The 20,774-nt window shown below is 36.0% G+C and overlaps 1 protein-coding gene and 1 pseudogene across 1 annotated transcript in view; one reads left to right on the top strand and one right to left on the bottom strand.

The window, feature by feature from the left end:
- Positions 1-278: 278 nt before the first annotated feature.
- TNFAIP6 (TNF alpha induced protein 6) overlaps positions 279-20,774 on the top strand; it is a 24,719-nt gene continuing 4,223 nt past the window's right edge. The window contains exons 1-5 of the mRNA XM_004375375.2: positions 279-469; positions 6,303-6,440; positions 8,958-9,119; positions 12,827-13,055; positions 15,164-15,204. Coding sequence (XP_004375432.1) covers positions 376-469; positions 6,303-6,440; positions 8,958-9,119; positions 12,827-13,055; positions 15,164-15,204 — 664 coding nt within the window. The 5' untranslated portion in view covers positions 279-375. The remainder of the gene's footprint in view (positions 470-6,302; positions 6,441-8,957; positions 9,120-12,826; positions 13,056-15,163; positions 15,205-20,774) is intronic.
- On the bottom strand, positions 6,453-8,802 carry LOC111820402 (peptidyl-prolyl cis-trans isomerase-like 3 pseudogene; annotated as a pseudogene).

Below are 20,774 nucleotides of genomic sequence, written 5' to 3' on the forward strand. Positions count from 1 at the left end.
GCCTACTGAAGTTTGTTCTGTTTTTAAATTATTGCAAATTCTGCACCAAGTCACACAACCTTCCTAGTAGCTTGGGACAGACAGAGTAATTGAACCCCCTTCCGAGTAAGTGAATTTTAAAATGTAGATGATCATTCTACACCCTTAGTTTCAGTTGCCAATACAAATGAGTCAGAGGATTTGCTTCAGACACTGAGTTAATTGTGTAATTCTACAGCAGAAAATGCCATTGGAGAGTACTTGCTGACCTCACAGCTGAAAAAAACGATTTAAGAGAAGTGGAAACCAGATGTTTCAGTCACATTGCAGCCGCTGCTCTGAGACTTTATCCTGTACAGCCCCTGACAGGCTGTGACTGCTCTACAGGCAGACGATATGGTCATCTTCATTTGCTTATTTGTCTTACTGTGGGAAGAGGCTCATGGATGGGGATTCAAGAACGGAATTTTTCACAACTCCATATGGCTTGGTAAGAAAGTTTACTGCGATCTTCTTGTTGGGAATGTCAATTCTTTAAATCATAAAGAAATGAATCAAAGCAGTAAATTCTTCTGTTCTGTTCAAAGCTGATGTTTCCAAAGAAAATGCTCAGGGAAGATCTCCATTGCAATGCATATATTCTTTTTTAAGAAGCGTTTCCACCTTCTGAATTTTAAAAATAGCTCTTTTAAAAAGTTAATTGCTCAGTAGAAAATAATACTTAATACTTGTATTCCATATGAAAATAAATTTGAAATTTTTCAAAGTAGAGGTGGGACTGTAGTGGGAGGGTATTTCTTTGTTAAAAAACAAAATAAAACTGCCAGTATATTACCTTGTTTTTATTTAAATGTATTTGCAGTCAGATCTCAGAATTATAACAAGTAAATCAGAATATGTAAAAAAAACTGTATAATTATTGCTCCATATACTTTGACCTGTTGAGTATATACCTTGGTTTTATCAACATCTTAGCTATTTTGACAGTCAGCTTGCAATACAGAAAAAATGAAAAAGGTTTGTATTTCTGAATGCGTTCTTACCACTTGCATTCCTTTTATCCCTGCTATCCATGTAAGTACTTTTCTAAACCCTTTGGTTAGACAAAGAAAATTTCTGTTTTGTTTTGTTTTGTTAAATGTAATAATAAGATAGGCCAAACTGTGAAGATAACCTATAGAACAGAAAAAGCAAAATAAAGAAAACTCAAAACACCCCTGAAAGACTCTAAACAATGCTTTAATTCTCATGATACAAACAAATCCATATTGTTTTATGCCTAGTATTATGTTTAATAGTGGAAACTTTTGAATTGCTTGGGCAGAAAGTTGAGAGATTCTTGCATGAAATAAGGAAATAAAGAGAAAGAGAAAAACTAACCTGGGTCTTGGTTTCATGCGTGCTAAGCAGCACACAGTTGTAGAAGACTTTCCCATTCACATGTTTCTCTCTGGAAATAACTGCAGCCATGCGGATTTCATTAAAAAGCCTGATTTGTAATGCACAGCTTTGCTGCCTCTTTTTTCAACTTGAACCAGTGAACTAGTTTCATGCTGGACGCTGTGATCCATTTGACCAAGAGACGTTCTGGGATTCACTACAGGAATGAGCAAATCTCTTTATTTTCATTGCACACCATAAAGCTTAGGAAATATATACATATTTGTTAGAAATGGAAAAAAGTGCCATAATGCTGGTAAGAATTAAGCCAACACGGATAAACTTTAAAACGTTGTCAAACCCTTAACAAGTAATTTGAAGTTGTTTTTTTTTTTTAAGTGATGTTGTAGATTACAAAAATATAAAGCAGGGCATTAGAAGTTCTACCCAGAGATATAAAGAAGCAAATGCAAATCTTTGTTAAGAGTATGCTGCAAATCTGAAGGTTGGAATAACTGCAAATTGCATCAATCTGGGACAAATTATTGTTGGTCAGCCCCACACAAATTATTTACAGTTGGTTGGATCAATATAATATTAGACACTATTTAGGGAGGAAAGAAAATGGGATTAGAAGTCAAAAATATGCTAGTAACTCTCAAGAATAAGCCACTTTAAACTCTCTAGCTCTGTTTCCTCACTGGTAAAATGAGAGGGTTAAAATGGGGGATCCCTAAAGTTTATTTTAACTCTGGTATCCTCTCCCTATTGGCATAGTGGTTAAGAGCTTGGCTGTTAACCAAAAAATCAGCAGTTCAAATCCACCAACCACCCCTTGGAAACCCTATGGGTGCAGTTCTACTCTGTCCTTATAGGGTCGGCTCAACCGCAACAGGTTTAGGGTTTTTTTTGGTTGTTGTTATCCTCTAATTTCTTAAAACCAAAAACCAACCCACTGCCATCAAGTTGATTCCGACTCATAGCGACCCTACAGGACAGAGTAGAACTGCCACATACATAAGGTTTCCAAGGCTGTAATCTTTATGAGAGCAGACTGCCACATCTTTCTCCTAGGAAGCAGCTAGAGGATTCGAACTGCTTAGTAGTAGCCAACTGCTTTAATCACTGCACCCCCAGGGCTCCTAATTTCTTATAGTAATTAAAAAAAGAAAAAGAAAAGAAATGACTTAAGTACAAGAGATTTGAACTAGTTTAAATTGATTATGAAAATTGAAAATGCTCAGAGAAATAATTGTTTTCAGCCTTTTCGTTGAATCTGAAAAAGGAGAGGGGAAATGAAAAAAAGTAAGATATCTGAGCTCCTATAAGGTCCAGAAGTTATGCTTATGAGTTTTAATATTTTATTTTACTCTTAAAAATAACTATTACTATTCCCATTTGATCGATAAAGAAACTGAGGCTCAGGCAGTGATTTATACACGGTCACACAACTTGTCCATGGTAGAGCTAGGATAAAAAACTCGATCCAGTATGATTCTGTGGCTACTTGCCAAGAGGGGAAAAAAAGGTGGATTGAACAGATTTTCAGTTTTAATGAATAAATGACTATTGACTCAAAAAATACTTATTTATTCTGACTGATAAAACTTTTAAAGTTAGGGTTCATTGCAGAAATGCCCATCTCAATAGAATAAAATTCTGAATTGAGCAATACTTCAAAATGAATGCCTCATTTAAAATTGTCAAGTACATACACCAAGAGTTCTCAACTGTTCAAAAAGCAAGACCTGGAAGTTTGGTACTGTTTGACAAACAATGTATAATATTAATATTATTTAATAAATTAAATTGAAATTTATAACATAAATTTTGCTTTATTGGTTGCTATCACACTGCTAGACAAGTTGGGGCCGGTACCAAAAGTTGAAGAAAAATTATTTTCAATTCTGTTTTTTTTTTTTTTCTGCAGACATCATATTTCAATTTTAGAGTAAAATACCAAGGAAAACTTAGTTTGAGAAACCATGGCCTAATTAAAATAATTCCTACAAAAATTTTTTTTCAAGTAAAGATCTTTTAAGTGTATATTCTCAGGGAATAGATGCAATTTTAAAGTCCTTAACAATTAAAAACAATCTCTATTACAATGTATGAGTAAATTAAGCATGCCTTACGTGGTGCAATCAGTTAATATCTTAGGCTGCTAACCTAAAAGTTGGAAGTTCAAGTCCATCCAGAGGTTCCTTAAAAGAAAGACCTGGAAATCATTATAATATTAATAAAAAGTATTAATATTCCACAAAAAGCAGCCATTGGAAACCGTATGGTGCCCAGTTCTACTCTAACACACTTGGGCTGGCCATGAGTTGGAATCACCTTGAAAGCTACCGGTTTTCAATTTCTTTCTCTTTTGAAAGCCTTAGTATTCCTCTCTTCAAGCTAAAGGTACTCATGTTGCCCACTAGTGTCCAAGTTCCTTGAGGGCAGGACTTGATCTACAATGCTTAGTAAACAACCCCACGATACATTCTCAAAACAACCAAACTGGAAACTAACAAAAGTTTAGTTAATGAGGCTTTACCACATTAAGGACACTTGGGCAGAAGGTGACTTTCAGAAGGGGGAAACACTTTGACTGGTTATGATTTTGAATTTCTTGGTGTTTCCTGACCTATGAGCATCGGGTTGACTAAGGTCCTATGCACGTAAGTGATGGGGCTTTATCAAATAATGTATAAGAGCAGGATCCCTTGGAGTCTAGAAAAACAGGAAAAATGACAAACATTATCTCCCATTGAACAGTGGCACTGTTAACTTCAGCTTGGAGAGGAGAGCAAGGAACTGTATTCTTAATATTGCTGGATTCATGTCTTGCTTCATGCCAAGGAATATATGTTCTCATTGGAAATGACCTTAGGGTAGCTGACAGCACAGGTCAGGGTACAAAGATTTAATCACAATCTGGCAGAATACGTACAACTATTAGCGCTAACTACTAGAGCTAATGTTACTGTTATTGTCCTGGGAATCTTCACACTGTTTCTATGGCAAAATGCATTCCAAACTCAAAACAACCAATTTAAACAGTGGTCTATTGGAAGGAAACTCATGTATGACTTGACACTGCCTAAAATATTTTCAATTGCCTCATATGCATGTGAAAGCTGGACAATGAATAAGCAAGACCGAAGAAGAATTGATGCCTTTGAATTATGGTGTTGGCAAAGAATATTGATTATACCATGGACTGCCAGAGCAACAAACAAATCCATCTTGCAAGAATTACAGCTGGGGGGATTTCATACCATGAAGAAAGAAGAGCCAGGAAAATAGCATGTCCTCTGGACCTGGGGTCCCTGCGCTGAGAAGCTCGTCAGCCAGGGGAAGATTGATGACAAGGACCTTTCCCCAGAGCCAACAGAGAGAAAGCCTTCCCCTGGAGCTGGCACCCTGAATTCAGACCTCTAGCCTCCTAGACTGTGAGAGAATAAATTTCTCTCTGTTAAAGCCGTCCACTTGTGGTATTTCTGTTACAGCAGCACTAGATAACTAAGACAGGTGTGTTGGTAAATGTTTAAAAAATGGCTCTCTGAGGTTTGCAGGGAAGACCTGACTTACAGTGTTTGCCTATTTCCATGGTATAAATACTTCCACCTTGGACAATCTCTAGCTATTACCTTGACATCACTGATAGCAGTTGGGTAACAAAGCACAGCTGAGTCTGCAGAAACTGAATCTAGCACATCTCTGGTTTAATAGCACTGTTATCATAAGAACTCAACAGCAAATGCCCTTAGAGAAATGACTTAACTGTTCCCTATAGTGCATTCTACTTCCTTTGATTAATCATGGGCTCTTGTACTTTTTTTAACTTGTCTACGTTTCTTATTTGAATAAAAGATTTTTTTTCTGTTGGTTCACACATATCCATGATAACTAGAAGATGCTCTAAACATAATTAGTACTCAATAAACATTGTTGAATGAAACAACAAAAAAAAAAGTACAGCCAGAATGCTCCTTAGAAGCAAGGATGGTGAGACTTCGTCTCACGTACCTGGCCATGTTATCAGGAGGGACCAGTCCCTGGAGAAGGACATCATGCTTGGTAAAGTAGTGGGTTAGTGAAAAAGAGGAAGAACCTCAATGAGGTGGATTGACCCAGTGGCTGCAACAATGGACTCAAACCTCGCAACGATTTTGAAATGGCGCAGGACCGGGCAGTGTTTCCTTCTGTTTTACGTAGGGTCGCTATGAGTCAGAACCAACTCCACAGCACCTAACAACAACAACAAAATATGTTGGGAACAACATGTGAACTAAAAAAGACAGATTAAATAAAGAACTGAGGAATTGGTAGTTAGGTGTGTCCAGTTATTTCTCTTCTGTGTTTGAATCTATTTTTCTTCCTTTAATGTAGTATTTGTTTGCTTTGGATTCCTTCAGATCTTTTCTTAGTTTTTTATTTGTTTACCAAATTCTCGGTTATACTGCATTAGTCATTTCCCTCAAATGGATATTTTGGCTTATTTTTTTCTCCATCACTGTGAGTCTACATAATGGATGAATTTTTATTGGTTTCTCTTGTCTTCGTCTCACCCCCCTCCCCCCCACCCCGGCCCTTGCTGATCTTTCCAGGTTTTTATATGACTTAAAACAAAGCCAAAAGAAAGCATTTATCACCTTTGGATAATGTAGAAAAACAAAGTTGTATTAAAACTTTTTCTTGCAGGCTATCAGTTCAGAAACATAATTTAGCCTCAAGTTTCTGTCCGTACCCCCAAAGTTCCCTAAAATTCCCCTCATTTGTATTTTTTTCCAAAGCTCTCTAACAATGACAACTTAGCTCCCTAAGGCGGATGTCCCAGGAAACACTTTGGCAGCAACAATAGCTGATGTAATCTTCCAGCTGAGGCTACAAAATTTCCCTGTTTTCCACAAGAATGGATAATAATGAATTCATGACGTTTTGTGATTTCACAGAACAAGCAGCAGGCGTATACCACAGAGAAGCGCGGTCTGGCAAGTACAAGCTCACCTACGCAGAGGCTAAGGCTGTGTGTGAATATGAAGGTGGGCACCTTGCCACCTACAAGCAGCTAGAGGCAGCCAGAAAAATTGGTATGTAATTTCACAATGATTTGTATTCTATCTCAACCTTGGGAAAAAAAATCCACCCTTCCTTTAATCCCTTGGTAAGACTTTTCTCTCCAGCCCCTCTGGTAGTTCCCTAAGCCTCATGACTTTTCTGCTCTACTTCTCCCATCCTCTCTCCCTAGAGCTGGCAGAAAGTTCCTAGTACTAGCAACTTATTCTGGGTCACAAGCCATAGTGAGTTAAAAAAAAAAAAAAAAAGAAAGAAAAGTCATAAGAAAATAAAAACCTCATTATCTCAATATCATTTAAATTCATTATTAGTTTTAATGCCATTGCTATTCATTTTCAATATTGTTCTTCCTCTTCTTGACTTCTGAATATTAATCATACTACCATGTTGAGTCTTTTTTTTAAATAAATGTTTATTTATAACAAAAATTAAACAAGTTTTTTAATATTAAAATTAAAGAAATACATTGGATAACAATTGTAGTAAAGAATATGCTCATAAGAGTGAGGGTAAAAGCTGTTTATCTCCCCTTGGAATCACCACCTTATAGAAGCTCTTAGCTGTAAACAAGCAGAAGGATGATGCAGTCTCTGACAAATAGAACTGGGTAAACCATAATAGGTGTGTTCCCAGAACAGCTTGCCAAGTATTTGCCCAGGTCTATTACAGCTAATGAGCAAATGGGTTGGCGTGAATAGTTATGTCCTTAATGTGTACATTACTAAGAGTTCAATATGTCCTCTCATTTATTGGTAACTTCTCCAATTCGTCTAGGGTCTCCAGACCATCTATTACTTTTCCAAATACTGTGTAATTCATGTCCAAATGTGGCTGCTTGCCATAGGTGATGAAGAACTGAGATCCATTTGTGTTTGGGCCATTATTAGCCATGGATACAACACCTCTAACATTGTGCTTAAGATATTCACTGTATTCATCCTCAGACTTCTTGCCTCAGATGCTGTTACCTCCTCTTCCAGTACCTGTTGGATCGCCTGTTTGAACCATGAAACCCTTGATATTTCTGTGAAATATACAGCCATGGTAGTAATTACTGGCACAAGGGGCCAAGAAATTCTCACAGGTTTTGGGTGTCCTCTCACAAAAGACTTCTATTTCAATATCACCTACATCTGTATGCAATGTCACAGACATTCTTCTTGATGGTTTCAGGAAGTACTGTTACTTAATTATCACAGTGCTTCTGAGAAAGTGAGTTTCACCACTTCAGTGAAGCATAGCTGTTGCATAAAACAGAAAAGATGCAACCAGCGATGTCCATAAATGTCTGTTGACTGGAAGTTACCTCATGTTGAATTTTACAATGAAATTTCCTGGGTAGAGAAATACTGAATTTAGTGGCTTTTTTTTTTCCATTTAAAAAGAAAATAAGCAGGAGAATGCGTTTGTATGTTAGGAACAAAAGCTACGAGGAAAAGGAGGGTAAGCAGGTTGTAAGATGGGCAGGAAAAAGAAACTGGGAAGATGATGTTAGGATACCCGGTGAAAAACCCAGCAATTAATTGGTGCCAATTTTCTTCTTTGGAATTCCTGGGTGGTACAAATGGTTAACACACTCAGCTGCTAACCAAAAGGTTGGCAGTTCAAGCCCACCCATTGGAGCCTTAGAAGAAAGTCCTGGCAGTCTACTTCTGGAGCACAGTTCTACTCTGACGTACATAGGGTTGCCATGAGTCAGAGTCAACTGGACAGTAACTGCTGGTGGTACTGTTTCCTGGACTTTCAAGAGAATCCAAAGACAACTCCCTTTTGGAATTCTCTCCTCCAGTGAAGAAATACCTTTGCTAACAGGAAAGTACCCAACAAGGGCTATGCTATTATTATACGTTATTCAAGACAAAAATAAATGTGTTCTCTGAAATGTCCTGAAGACTACCAGCCTGTTGGGATGACTATCCTTGGTCTATGCTCACAGGTATCCTTAAGGCACAGGAATAGGAATGATGGATACACAGGCCACACATCCTGGACTGCTAGTAAATCACCCCTAGATGGCACAGGGAAACATTAAAACAGCATCCTAAATTGAATAAGGAAAACAGGGCTGAGCCTTTGATTGAAATGTATGAGATTTTTTTCCTTATTCAAATCTTTTAAAATATTCACAATATCTTAACTGATCCTAAAATAGAAATTAATTAAATTACCAACTGAAAATATTTTTTTCAGAATTGATAGTAATTTCAGAAATTATCTCACGGAGCTAGATAGGCCATTTTCATATTTATAGATTTCTAGTCCAACTGTGTCTTTTTTTTTTTTCCAAGTAAGATGTTGTTATCTAGTAAAAGAAGTTATATTTTATATATGTACAATATATACACATATATACAACATATGCCTTTTTTTTTTTTTTTTTTTTTTAGAAAACACTTGTTTCCCTCTTACATGAAATGGACTTGGGCATTTGAGAAACTGTCACTATTGAAATGAGACATCTTTGTTAAAATGACCTTTGCTCAGCTGAGTGAGTTTAACGGTTAATCCTATAGCCCTTTCTTTCCCTGCAGGATTTCATGTGTGTGCTGCTGGATGGATGGCGAAGGGCAGAGTTGGATACCCCATTGTGAAGCCAGGGCCCAACTGTGGATTTGGAAAAACTGGTATTATTGATTACGGAGTCCGTCTCAACAAGAGCGAAAGATGGGATGCCTATTGCTACAATCCTCATGGTTTGTTAAAAAGAATTATTTTATAAGCTTTCCAAAAACAGTTACATACCACTAAGAAGTTTTTAAAAAAGAAATGGTTTCTGCTTCCAAAGATAATTCAATTTAGCAATGATAATTATTAATAATAACTATATTTATAAAGTGATTGTGCTGTGCCAGACACTGAGTGTGGATGAACTACACTCTCAGTCCTCACAACTCTACAAGGCGCCATTGTTATACTCATTTTAGAAATCAGGAAACTGAGATTTAAAGACATTAAGTAATTTACCCAAAATCAGACAGCCAACAATTAGTAGTCAGGTGAAATTGAGAATTCAGGTCTTTTCTGTGCCAGAGAAACTCCCTGGCCACAAAGGGGGATAAAAGCAAGTTATAAAATAGTCACAGCTAATCAGCTAAAACAATAAAGTGATATCAAATGCCAACTGTTCAAAATTATCCCTTTGATAGAATGGCAAAAAGAAGACAAAATAAACAAATTCTGTCCCTAATTTCTTTTTGTTCATAAATGCTTAGACTTCCAAACTAAGTAACTCTCATTCTGTGGTTTGTTAAAACAATTACATGCTAGATATACTAGATATTATTATAGTATGTTTGTAGTCATATTTTTTCCTGTGGTTGCTTGCAGCTAGGGAATTTAAAAAGAAAATTAACTCGTTATAATTACTATAAAGAGTTATTCTTTCTTTATGCTTTTGGAGAAAAAAAAATAGACTAAGTTCTTTTAAGATATATTTCCTCCCAGGACAATGTTACAAAATGTCACAAAGTGTTACAAAGTCCTTCTGGTATTTATGATCAGATAGTGTCCCATTTGCATCTACCCTATAACAAATTCCATAAATCTCAATAGGAGATTTATAGTGAAGTTTTAGCATATTATTATAGAAGTTATTATTTAATGATATTAATCATTGGAGAACAGATTCTCACGTCTGTAACTAATCTATTCTCAAAATAATGTGTACTCAAAGTGAAAAGAATTTTGCCTAGAACTGTCACCTAGTCCCACTGCAGACACATGTGAATAAATAAATGCATTTATATAGCATTACAACTTGCAGCTCAGTTTTACATATTTTAAGCATATTTAGCCCATTACCTCATCGCTAGTAAAACATATATCATCCTTTCCTCCCTCTCTCGCTTTTTTGCTTCTTTTTCCCTTAATATACCTATACAGGTAACATTCTTTCTACTCTCAAGAATAACTTAATTTATGAATATATTCTCTGATTCTTCTTTTGCTTGATAAACTTCAGTATCTCTGAGCTCCTAGTCCCATCATTTCCATAGGTAAAAGACTAGGGAAATGGAGAAGTGCTAATGGAAGCATTCTTACAGTATTTCATTGCCCTTTTATAAGAATGCCATCTTAACTTACACATTTTTATAAGCTACTTTTCTTTTCTCAGGGAGGCTGAATACTTTTTACTTTTGGAATATGTGTGCAGAATCCTGGGGGACTGGCCCTTACCCAATTCTCAGTGTGTTTAGCTTGCTTTCGGTTTTAGTGGTATGCTGATTATTTAGGATGTGGTTAACCTAAAGGAGACTGGGGATTGTTTGAACTGGCATTAGGACAAGAACAATTCACTAAAAAATAATTGGAATGAAAAACTCATAACAGTATCAGAAAAACAAAGCAATCTATTAATCAATATCACCGTGTTAGAGCTGATTGAAGAGAGTAGGGTTATGAAGTGTTTAGAAGTAAACTTGCTCATTTCAAGTTCTGTATTTATTAGATGATGTTGACTGCCTTTATGTAAGAATATTTTTAACCATTTAACAGTTCTCAGAGACCAAGTCAGCTTCATGAATCTGTCAATTTCTAAATAAGAAATAGAGGCAATAACTATGTATATGTAACGTAAGATATAGAGCTGAATGAGTATAGCTGAGGAGGCAACTCTGATATATACTACAAAGATAGGAAGCTATGGGACAGAGCAAATCACTCACCAGGTTGGTGCTGTACATGTTTATGTACATATGTAGGCTATATATTATATAATATTTAATTATGCAACAAGAAGAGCCTACATTTGCAAGAAGTCTTAAGTTTTTCTTCTGTATTTTATCCTGACTAATCCTGTGAGGTAGGTAATAGCAGAAGCATGATTATTTTTATTTTACCAAAGAAGAAACTGAGGTAGAGAGTGGTCACAGAGCTCAGACTAGGTCTCTGACATTTTTTCCCTTCCCAGTTTTTCTATCCTGGGGAGGTAATACCTTAATTTCTACGCTATTAAGGATTCTAATACAATTCTTTAAAATAGCTCTTTTAAAATAGAGTATTATTGGGAAAAGCCTCTGATGGATATAAAGAAAAATATCTTCAAATGAGTCACCAACTACCCCCACCACACAAGTTATTTGTGGTGTAAATGGTTAAGCGCTCAACTGCTAGCCAAAAGATTGGTGGTTCGAACCTACCCAGAGGCACCTCAGAAATCAGGCCTGGCTCTACTTCTAAAAGGTCCCAGCCTTGAAAACCCTATGGAACAGTTCTACTCTGCACACATGGGATTACCATGAGTTGAAACTGACTCAATGGCAAACAACCACCACCACCACCACAACCCTTTTTCTAGACACTAGCCGCTTAACCTGATGTGGAATGAAAATTAACCAGAGTCCCTTCACAGCTTTCCCTCTAGGTCATATTTGTAAAGTCCGGTTCCAGCAAAGGGGTTTCACTTCCCTCCCATGACAGGTTATACAACTTGACTGAAATCTGTGAAATGATGAATGATTTAGAGAAAACATAAATACTTGCACCAAATCTTGAAATATTAGGATTAGAGTGTTAGTTTAAAACTATAAAAAGGGAGTACAGAATGGTTATATATTATTCCTTTTAATTGGATTAGAATGACCTTCAGGGTCTCTTGTGCTCCTGAAAGTCTATAATGAACTTTTAAAGAGAATTTATGGGAATCATTATTCTAAGTGTTTGAATCCCTCAAGACAAAGTGGTGACCCTACAGGACAAAGTCCTGGGCTGTTGCTAACATTGATATATATACTTGTCAAAAAGCACAGAACTATACATGTAAGACCTATGCATTTTATGACTTAAAAAAGCTCAAGTAATTAAATTTCTATTTTTTCTTCTTATTTTTCTTTGGTTTAAATTCACAGAGAGTCCATGTTTATGCTAGAGAATTTAGAAACTATTCATAAAAAAAAAAGTACATCTATTCTTTAGCTAACCCAAAACCCACTGCCGTTGAGTCAGTTCCGACTCATAGCAACCCCATCTGGTTTCCGAGGCTATAAATCTCTACAGAAGCAGACTGCCACATCTTTCTCCCAAGGAGCCACTGGTGGTTTCAAACTGCCGATCTTTCATTTTGCAATCAATCGCTTTAACCACTGCACCACCAGAGCTGCTTTCTTTAGCTATAAGTATACATAATATAGTGTATACCAGTTGCTGTCGAGCCAATCCATACTCATGGCAACCCCATGTATGTCAGAGTAGAACTGTGCTCCACAGGATTTTCAATGGCTCATTTTTTCGAAGCAGATTGCCAGGTCTTTCTTCCAAATATAGTATCTATTGGGCCAATTCTTTAATATTTCACAAAAAGTAATAAATACATCAAAACTAAGAAGTAAATTTCATGTTTAGCTAAGGATATTTTTTTCTTCCCCTAATGTTCTCTCTTTCCCCCGTCCTTCCCCCATTTCAGCAAAGGAGTGTGGTGGTGTCTTTACAGATCCAAAGCGAATTTTTAAATCTCCAGGCTTCCCAAATGAGTATGAAGATAACCAAGTCTGCTACTGGCACATTAGACTCAAGTATGGAGAGCGGATTCACCTGATTTTTTTGGACTTTGACCTTGAAGATGACCCAGCTTGTTTGGCTGACTATGTTGAGATATATGACAGTTACGATGATGTTCATGGCTTTGTGGGAAGGTACTGTGGTTTCCCTATACAGGAAGTTAAATGAACATCTGGTATTTTGTCTGATGTTTCTTTGATTAATTTTATTTATCCCATTGTCCCGACAATATTGATTTTCTAGTATTTCAGCGCTCCTACAACACCATATCTTTAAAAAAAGATTTTTTCTGTTTAAGATTTTTCTTAACATATTAAGTCACGGCCACTGCTACATGTACTTATTAAAACAGTGCTAAACCAAGACCAAAACCAAAACCATTGCCATCAAGTCAATTCCAACTCATAGCCACGTTACGAGACAGAGTAGAACTGCCCCACAGGGTTTCCAAGGAGCCGTTGGCGAATTCAAACTGCCGACCTCTTGGTTAGCAGCCGGGCTCTTAACCACTGTGTCACCAGGGCTCCAAAATAGTGCTAGCTGTCCTTTAATTATTGTTAAGTTATAAGAACTAGTTAAATAGTCCATTTATAGAAACCTCATGATTTGGCTAACAATAGGAGGAAGAAAAGGAAACCCTGCGAAGTGGTTAAGAGTTCAGCTGCTGACAAAAAGGTCGGCAGTTTGAATCCACCAGGCGCCCCTTGGAAGCCCTATGTGGCAGTTCTACTCTGTCCTACAGGGTTGCTATGAGTTGGAACAGACTCAACAGCAACGGGTTTTATTTTATTTTTTTTGGTTAGGAGGAAGAGAGATATGTGAGTTGGGAAGTTTGTTGGGGGGTTTTAAGCATTTTAATTTCTGTCATTCTCTTAAAAATGATTATAAATTCAATAATTATTGCCTTTCTTTGTACAAAACATTTGCTAAGCATTATAGATGTAAGATAAATAGGCAAAGTATAGTCTCTTCTCTCAATGAATTTGGTGAAAGAACCAGTTAATGGATCTGCTTAAAAATAAGTTTCTATGCCATAAAAAACAAGTGGTCCATTCTTCAATATTTTTCCTCTGGGTTTTCATCATACTGGGTCACAATCTTTTTTTTTTATTCCCCACCTCAAGTGTTGGTGTTATTAAAGCTTAAATTTTGAGTGCCTTACAAAATACTGCAAAATTGAAGAGTGTACCATTAAGTATTTTATATAGTCAAGTCTCCACTTACGCCATATTTTAGAATGTTATCAATTCTTTATTCTCTGTGATAGTAATTTAACAGAAGAAATTAGTAGTGAAGACAATTAACAATGACAGATTTAATAGCTTTTTATGTTGACTTTGAAACTTGTAACTTAAAAAAAGGCAATTTTTGGAGGGAAAATGGTTTTTGTTTTGTTTAATTTCATTCTTTGGGTTATAGACTACTGCTATGGGAAAAAATACAAACAGTTCTTTTAAATAGTTTAAGAAGTCATAAAGTTGGGTTGGAGGAATCAAGAACAAGGTGTTTTTTTTGAAGAATGGATGTCTTACCTTGGGAATTAGGATGACTTTCAGGTTTTGACTTTTCTAAACTTAGTTTTAAAAATCAATTACAGTCCTAGATAAAATAATGGACTACTATTTTTTGAGAAAGTTTTCAACAGGCTAGTTTGCTGTTTGTTAGATTTAAATAATGGAATTTGCCTTTATAGTAGACTTTTTCCCTCTCTGGAATGAATTATATTTTAGAAACTGGCATTTTCCCTGATTTTTAATATAATACTCACAGGAGTTCACTTCAAGCCATGATTCAGATAAAAATCAAATCCTTTTATGTCTATAAGGTCCAACATAATTTTTCCACTTCAGATTACCCATCCTTAGAAATCAGAATATCAATAGCACCAGCTGTACATTCATTCTTCTTTAACTATGAAGACTTTATTTTAATCAGAAACAAATTTTTTATTTTTCCAAGTACATTCAAGTTATCCATTACATACTTTTAGAGATACACAACGTGGAAATGCCATATATCCTTTCTTAAGAATCTCATTAATACGGTGAGAAAGTTAATTCAAACAACAAACTTGATTCTAACCTCTCTTCTCCCTGACAAATAAAACAATAAAAAATTTTGAAATAATAGAAAAAGAAGCCATTACTTAGGGAATAAAGCATTTAATTATCAGTAAGGGCTACTTGCAATAGCTGTGTAATATTCATTCTTGTGACCTCTGTTTTTAAAAATTCTCTTTCAGATACTGTGGAGATGAGCTTCCAGAAGACATCATTAGTACAGGTAATGCTGTCACTTAAGGAGCAAGACTATGATTTCTCATTCCTCATAATGAAGACATAGTAGTTATTCACTTTTTAATGTGAGAGGACTGAGGTCTATTAGCTTGTAAAATGCAAAGAAGTGTTTATTTACACTTTTAAAAAGACTTATACCAACTTCTTGCATTAAAAATGTGGAGACTTGTTATTTGAAGGAGATGCGGCCTGAGATAGTCTCAAATCTACAGATTCATAAATACTGCTATGGTTTATGATTTCCATAAAATGTACTGGTAAATGGCTAAACATTTTAATTGACAAAGGACTGAAGTAATTTATAAAGTTGTTAAAAATATATTTTGTCACTAAAAAAATTTTTACATTGTATTTATTACATTTTTATCTTGGCATAGCACTCCCCAGAGAGAGTTCTGAGGAACACAGTTCTGTGAGAGGTTTTTAATAGGTGGTTGCATGAGAAAAGGGCTTTAAGGTAAAATAAATTTGGAAAACATTGGGTTAAATAATTTTAAACAGATTTCTTTATCAGAGGACTTCATGAAGGTTTTAAATGCTAATTAAGCATTGTAAATCTTAAAGGACTAAATATAATAGGCAATGTTTGCAAACACCTTCTGCCCCTGCAAATTATTTTGTGGGAATTTATTCCAGGAAAGATACCCCAAGAAATGTCCTTGTGGGACATAAATTTATCTCAATAAGTGATACCACCCTAAGTTATCCCAAACGGCCATTTTCTTGCTAAGAACCTTCACTTTCTTAGATGTCTTCATTTTCTCTATTTTCAGCACCAGCACTAGCAGTTGGTTTTCTTCTGTGTTCTATTTTTCCTTCATGTCATAAAATTATCACCATGTTTCTCCTACTAAAAACAACAAAGCTATCCAAAAACCAAACCCATTGCTGTTGAGTCAATTTCAACACATAGTGACCCTATAGGACAGAGTAGAACTACCCCATAGGGCGTACAACACTGTAATCTTTATGGAAGCAGACTGCTACAACTTTCTCCTGCAGAGCGAGTGGTGAGTTGGAAACACCAACTTTTTGTCTAGCAGTCGAGTGCACCACTGCGCCACTAGGGTTTCTAATAAAGCTATATTGATACTAATTAAATTACTCCCACACCCCAGCCTTGCAGTGCACTCAAGTCTAATCTATGTCTCTATCTTTATTAAAAGAGATGGAACTTCCTAATCAATCCTTGAATGACTAATGCTTAAAATTTATTAACTCATTACTGTTACAATCTCCCTAGGAAGGCTAATTTATTTAGCCTTTCAATTATATCTTAGTTTTGTTTTTGAGAACATATTGTATGTTAACAGAAAGTAGAAAGAAGAGATCTTAAAAGTTGTAGGAGATAGTTGAGGGATGAGAATCCTCTTTTTAAAAAGGGAGTCAAGAAGTCTGAAAACATGTTTTGTCTAGAACAGACAAAACTTACTCTAAATGTAATCAAATCAGGATTTTTCTTGCATAACTGCAAGAAACTGGAAAAAAAAATACAATTTATTATTCAAAGAGAAACAAATCAACCAACTGAAAAGGATATAGTTGAACACAAAAGCCAAAGATTTAGCAAAAACAGCAGGAAGAGAAAATGGATACAGAAGACTAGAAAGAAAAAGAAGACATAAAATACTTTTAACAAGTAATCTTATCAGTCAAACATAATCCTGTTAACATTTTGATCTAATTTTTCTTTTGAACACGTGCTTATGCACCCCAAAATATTTATATTAAATAATAAGTGAATAAATAAACTAAACACAACCCATAATCTCACCACTTTAAGAATAAAAGCTATACATAATTAAGAATGTGTCCACTCTTCTCATCTCTCCAACTCCATCCCAGAAAGGCATTTGCTAACTGTGTAATGACCATCCTTCCAGGTGTTTTTCTATATACATGGACACCAAGAACATATTCCCAAGTCAGAATATGATATTTAGATCATTCTAATTCTTTTTTTGAGGCTAAGTAGATCATTGTAATGGATATACCATAATTTGTCATGTACCAGTATTTAATGTCCTGAAGATGTTTGTTTCTGATCTTTTCTTGTTTGTTTCATACTCAGTGTTTTAATGAGCCCTTTTTAACCTCTACTTTTAGATATTAGGTTTTTTTTTTTAAACACATTAGATTCCTAAAAGTGAGATTTTAGGGTCAGAAGATGTGCATTTTAAATGTTAATAGATGCTGCCAAATTACCACAAGCTCTACATTGTCAATTTGCATTTTAACCAGAAGATTATTCTCCACATTCTCTCCCAATTTAAGAGCAATAAAGTCTTATTGTTGGTCTAATTTGCATTTCTTTACAGTGCATTTTGAACATCTTTTAATATGTTCATTGTCCTTTAGTACTCCTTCTTTGAATTGCCTATTTATGTCCCTTGCATATGTTTTGGAACTCTTCTTTTATTTCTAGCAATTCTTTTTATATTAAGGATATTAATCCTATTTTATTTCATCTGTCCTTTACCCAATAACTTTAGTTTCTTTTACCATAGGAAAAAAAAATTTTTTTTTCTTTTAATTTGTGCAAAACTCACAAGTATGTGATAAGTGCAGTAGATCAGAGCACGAACTCTGGAGCCATACTGCCTGACCTCAAACCCTGACTCTGCTACTTTAGCTCTGTGGCCTTGAGCAAGTTACTTAGGCTCTCTGTGCCTCTTGTTTCACATCTGTAAAATGAATATTTTATTGGTACCTTTCTCATAGTGTTGCTGTAGGGATTGATACATGAGTTACTAGATGAAAGGCATTTAAAGATGTGCTTGGCAAACACTGGCATTCAGTATATGTAAGGGTTTTTTTTTTTTGTTTTGTTTTGTTTTTAAGTGAATTCTGAATTTGTGATCTTGATTAAGAATTTTTACTCCTAAACAAGAAAAAAAAATCCCTATTTTCAAAGAAGAAAATCTTGTAGTCTGTTAGAAGTGAAAAAAGAGTTTTACTGAGGAAAAATACAGCTCGAGCTGGGCAGCACTAAGTAAAAATACAAAGCACTCCATCATTCAAGTAGAGAAAGAGGTTTATATACATACAGAACAAAGGAAAGCTAGGGGGTTAATGACTGATTATAGATAAGATCAGCTTCAGCTTGAAGTCCTTTGAAATGTAAAGGTTGGCCACTTGGCTAGGAAGGAGTGAGCTACCATCTAGGTGAGTGGTGCCAGCTGGTTAGATTATACAGGATTGCAGTCAGGAATACATCTTTTCCAGGAATGAATTGTTTACATCTTGACACATTCTTCCTATGAATAAATGGTTTACATCCTAATCTTTTGCTCCTTCAGAATGCATGTTGGCCTCATCACTCTTACGTCTGGCACAAGTGCCTCCTGTTTGAGACTTTTGTGTTTACATTTCCAGTTTTTGATCAAGCCTGTGCTAGGAGGTGCTGATCATCCACAATGGAGCAGCCTTTCTTCTGCAAGGACTTTGTCTGTTATCTTGAGGAGTTTTAGTTAATAAAAATTATTTTCTTCACTTTTCCAAGCTAATAGGCCTCATCATCAGGGTGAGCAGGTTTTATGGGGGAACATCTTAACAGACAAGGCCACATTTGAGGAACATTTCTCACTCAGGACAGAATTATATAGGTCAAGATGAAACACACCCAGGAAGAAATCTTCATAGGAGGTGAGCCTGCAGGCAGAAAATTGCTGTGTTAAGGCAGAATTAAATAAGGCAGACACAGCATAGGACACATAGACATCTAAAAATTTTCTCAGCACCAAGTTTGCTGCGGTATCCACTAGTTTGGCAGTAGCAGCCACAGCCCTAAGGCAGGGATGGCATTCCCTGGCTACAGGGTCAAGCTATAGGTTCTAATAAACTATAGGTCTTTGTTGTCCTCCATGTTTTTGACTTAGTACACCTAAAGTGTTTCTAGATACTTCATGTACAAATAAGGAAAAATGTAGATTGTAATTGGGAAAACCTAGATCAGGTGTGTTCGTTGAAGCCTCTTTTAACTGAACTACGACCTCTCCACCTTTTGGTGCAATTTGGAATGAATCTGGCTCAAAGATCTTAAATATTTGTATAAAGATTGAGCCAACAAAGAAAAACTGGGAATCTAGGTTTGACAATAGCCTAGAAACCAAATCCAGGTTCAACGGACTCCTTGAAACCCCCGTAGCTCTTTTTTTGTTTCAGGTGTAGGTAAGACAAGAATAGCTTTTTTCCATTTAGGATCAATAGAGATGCCTTCTGCAGAAATAGGTGGCCTAAATATTTGACAGAAAGCTGAGCCAACTGTAATTTTTCTCTGGGTACCTATGTCCAAAAGAGCTGTTTTAATAAAGCTATTCTGTCATCAAAATAGGCTTGCTTGGAGATTGTGCAAAGTAAGAAATCATCAACGTACTGCAGCAATGTGGATGTGTTTGCAAACTGTAAAGGCTGCAAGTCTGCACGTAGAATCTGAGAAAAATAGGTTGGAGATTTTGTATATCCTTGTAGCATTAGAGTCCAGGCAAAAGGCTCATTGTCCCAGGTAAAAACAAGTATTTATTTTCAGAATGCACAGGATACTAAAAAAGGTGCTGCAAAGATCCACAACAGTAAAGTGAGTTGCATCTGAAAGGACTTTAGAAAGTAATAAATGAGGATTAGGGACTACTGGGAATCTAGGAATAACAATATGGTTGATTGCATGCAAATCTTGAACAAATATCCAGCCCCTATTATTTGGTTTTTTAACTGGAAGAGCAGGAGTATTACAACAGCTGGTACAAGGGACAATTAAATCTTTAGAAAGGAAATCTTGTATGTTGGGAGCTAGTCCTTCTTTTGCTTCTCATTTGAGTGAATACTGGGGAATTTTTGGCAGAGGTTTAGATACATCTTTTTGAATTTTAATCTACTCAGCTGACAAAACTCAACTTACACCTGTGGATATGGTGGCTTGTAAGTTTTCAGGAACTTGGGAAAAGATGTCAGAAAGGGGAGAACTAGGCTGAGTTGAATTCTGGAGAGGTACAACGAGTGCTTGCATATAGCAAATTACTTCTTCTTCCTGAATATTGCCTAATGCACAGCCTATCTCTGTTGACTTAGGTATATCAGGTAGACTCAATAACATTGTCCTCTTTTCATTAAATTGTAAATGACCATTCCATTTGGATAAAAGATCTTTTCTCAATAGATTGACAGTAATATCAGAATTCAGCAAAAAAGAGGTGTAAATTATTCAGTAGGACCAAGAGATATTGGAACACGTTAGGACTGAATGAATGTTTGTTCCTAATTGGTGACTCCCACTACTTTAAAGTTTTTAGTACTCTGGGGCAGGGCCTTTTGTAAACACGTGGGGTTAATAGCAGATAGGGTCACTCCAGTGTCAATTAAAAGTTTGCAAGGTTATTCGTTAATAAATAAAGTAGTTGCTCCTTGTGGATTAAGAGCCACCACAGGAAAGTCTCTGCTTTGTCCCTGGAGCCACTTTATTCTGAGTCAGATTGTAGGATTTTTTTTTTTTAGGGGGAGCCCTGGTGCCACAGTGGTTAAGAGCTCAGCTGCTAACCAAAAGGTCAGCAGTTCAAATCC

The sequence above is a fragment of the Trichechus manatus genome, unplaced genomic scaffold (assembly GCF_000243295.1).
Source record: "Trichechus manatus latirostris isolate Lorelei unplaced genomic scaffold, TriManLat1.0 scaffold00036, whole genome shotgun sequence".
Classification (NCBI taxonomy): Eukaryota; Metazoa; Chordata; class Mammalia; order Sirenia; family Trichechidae; genus Trichechus; species Trichechus manatus.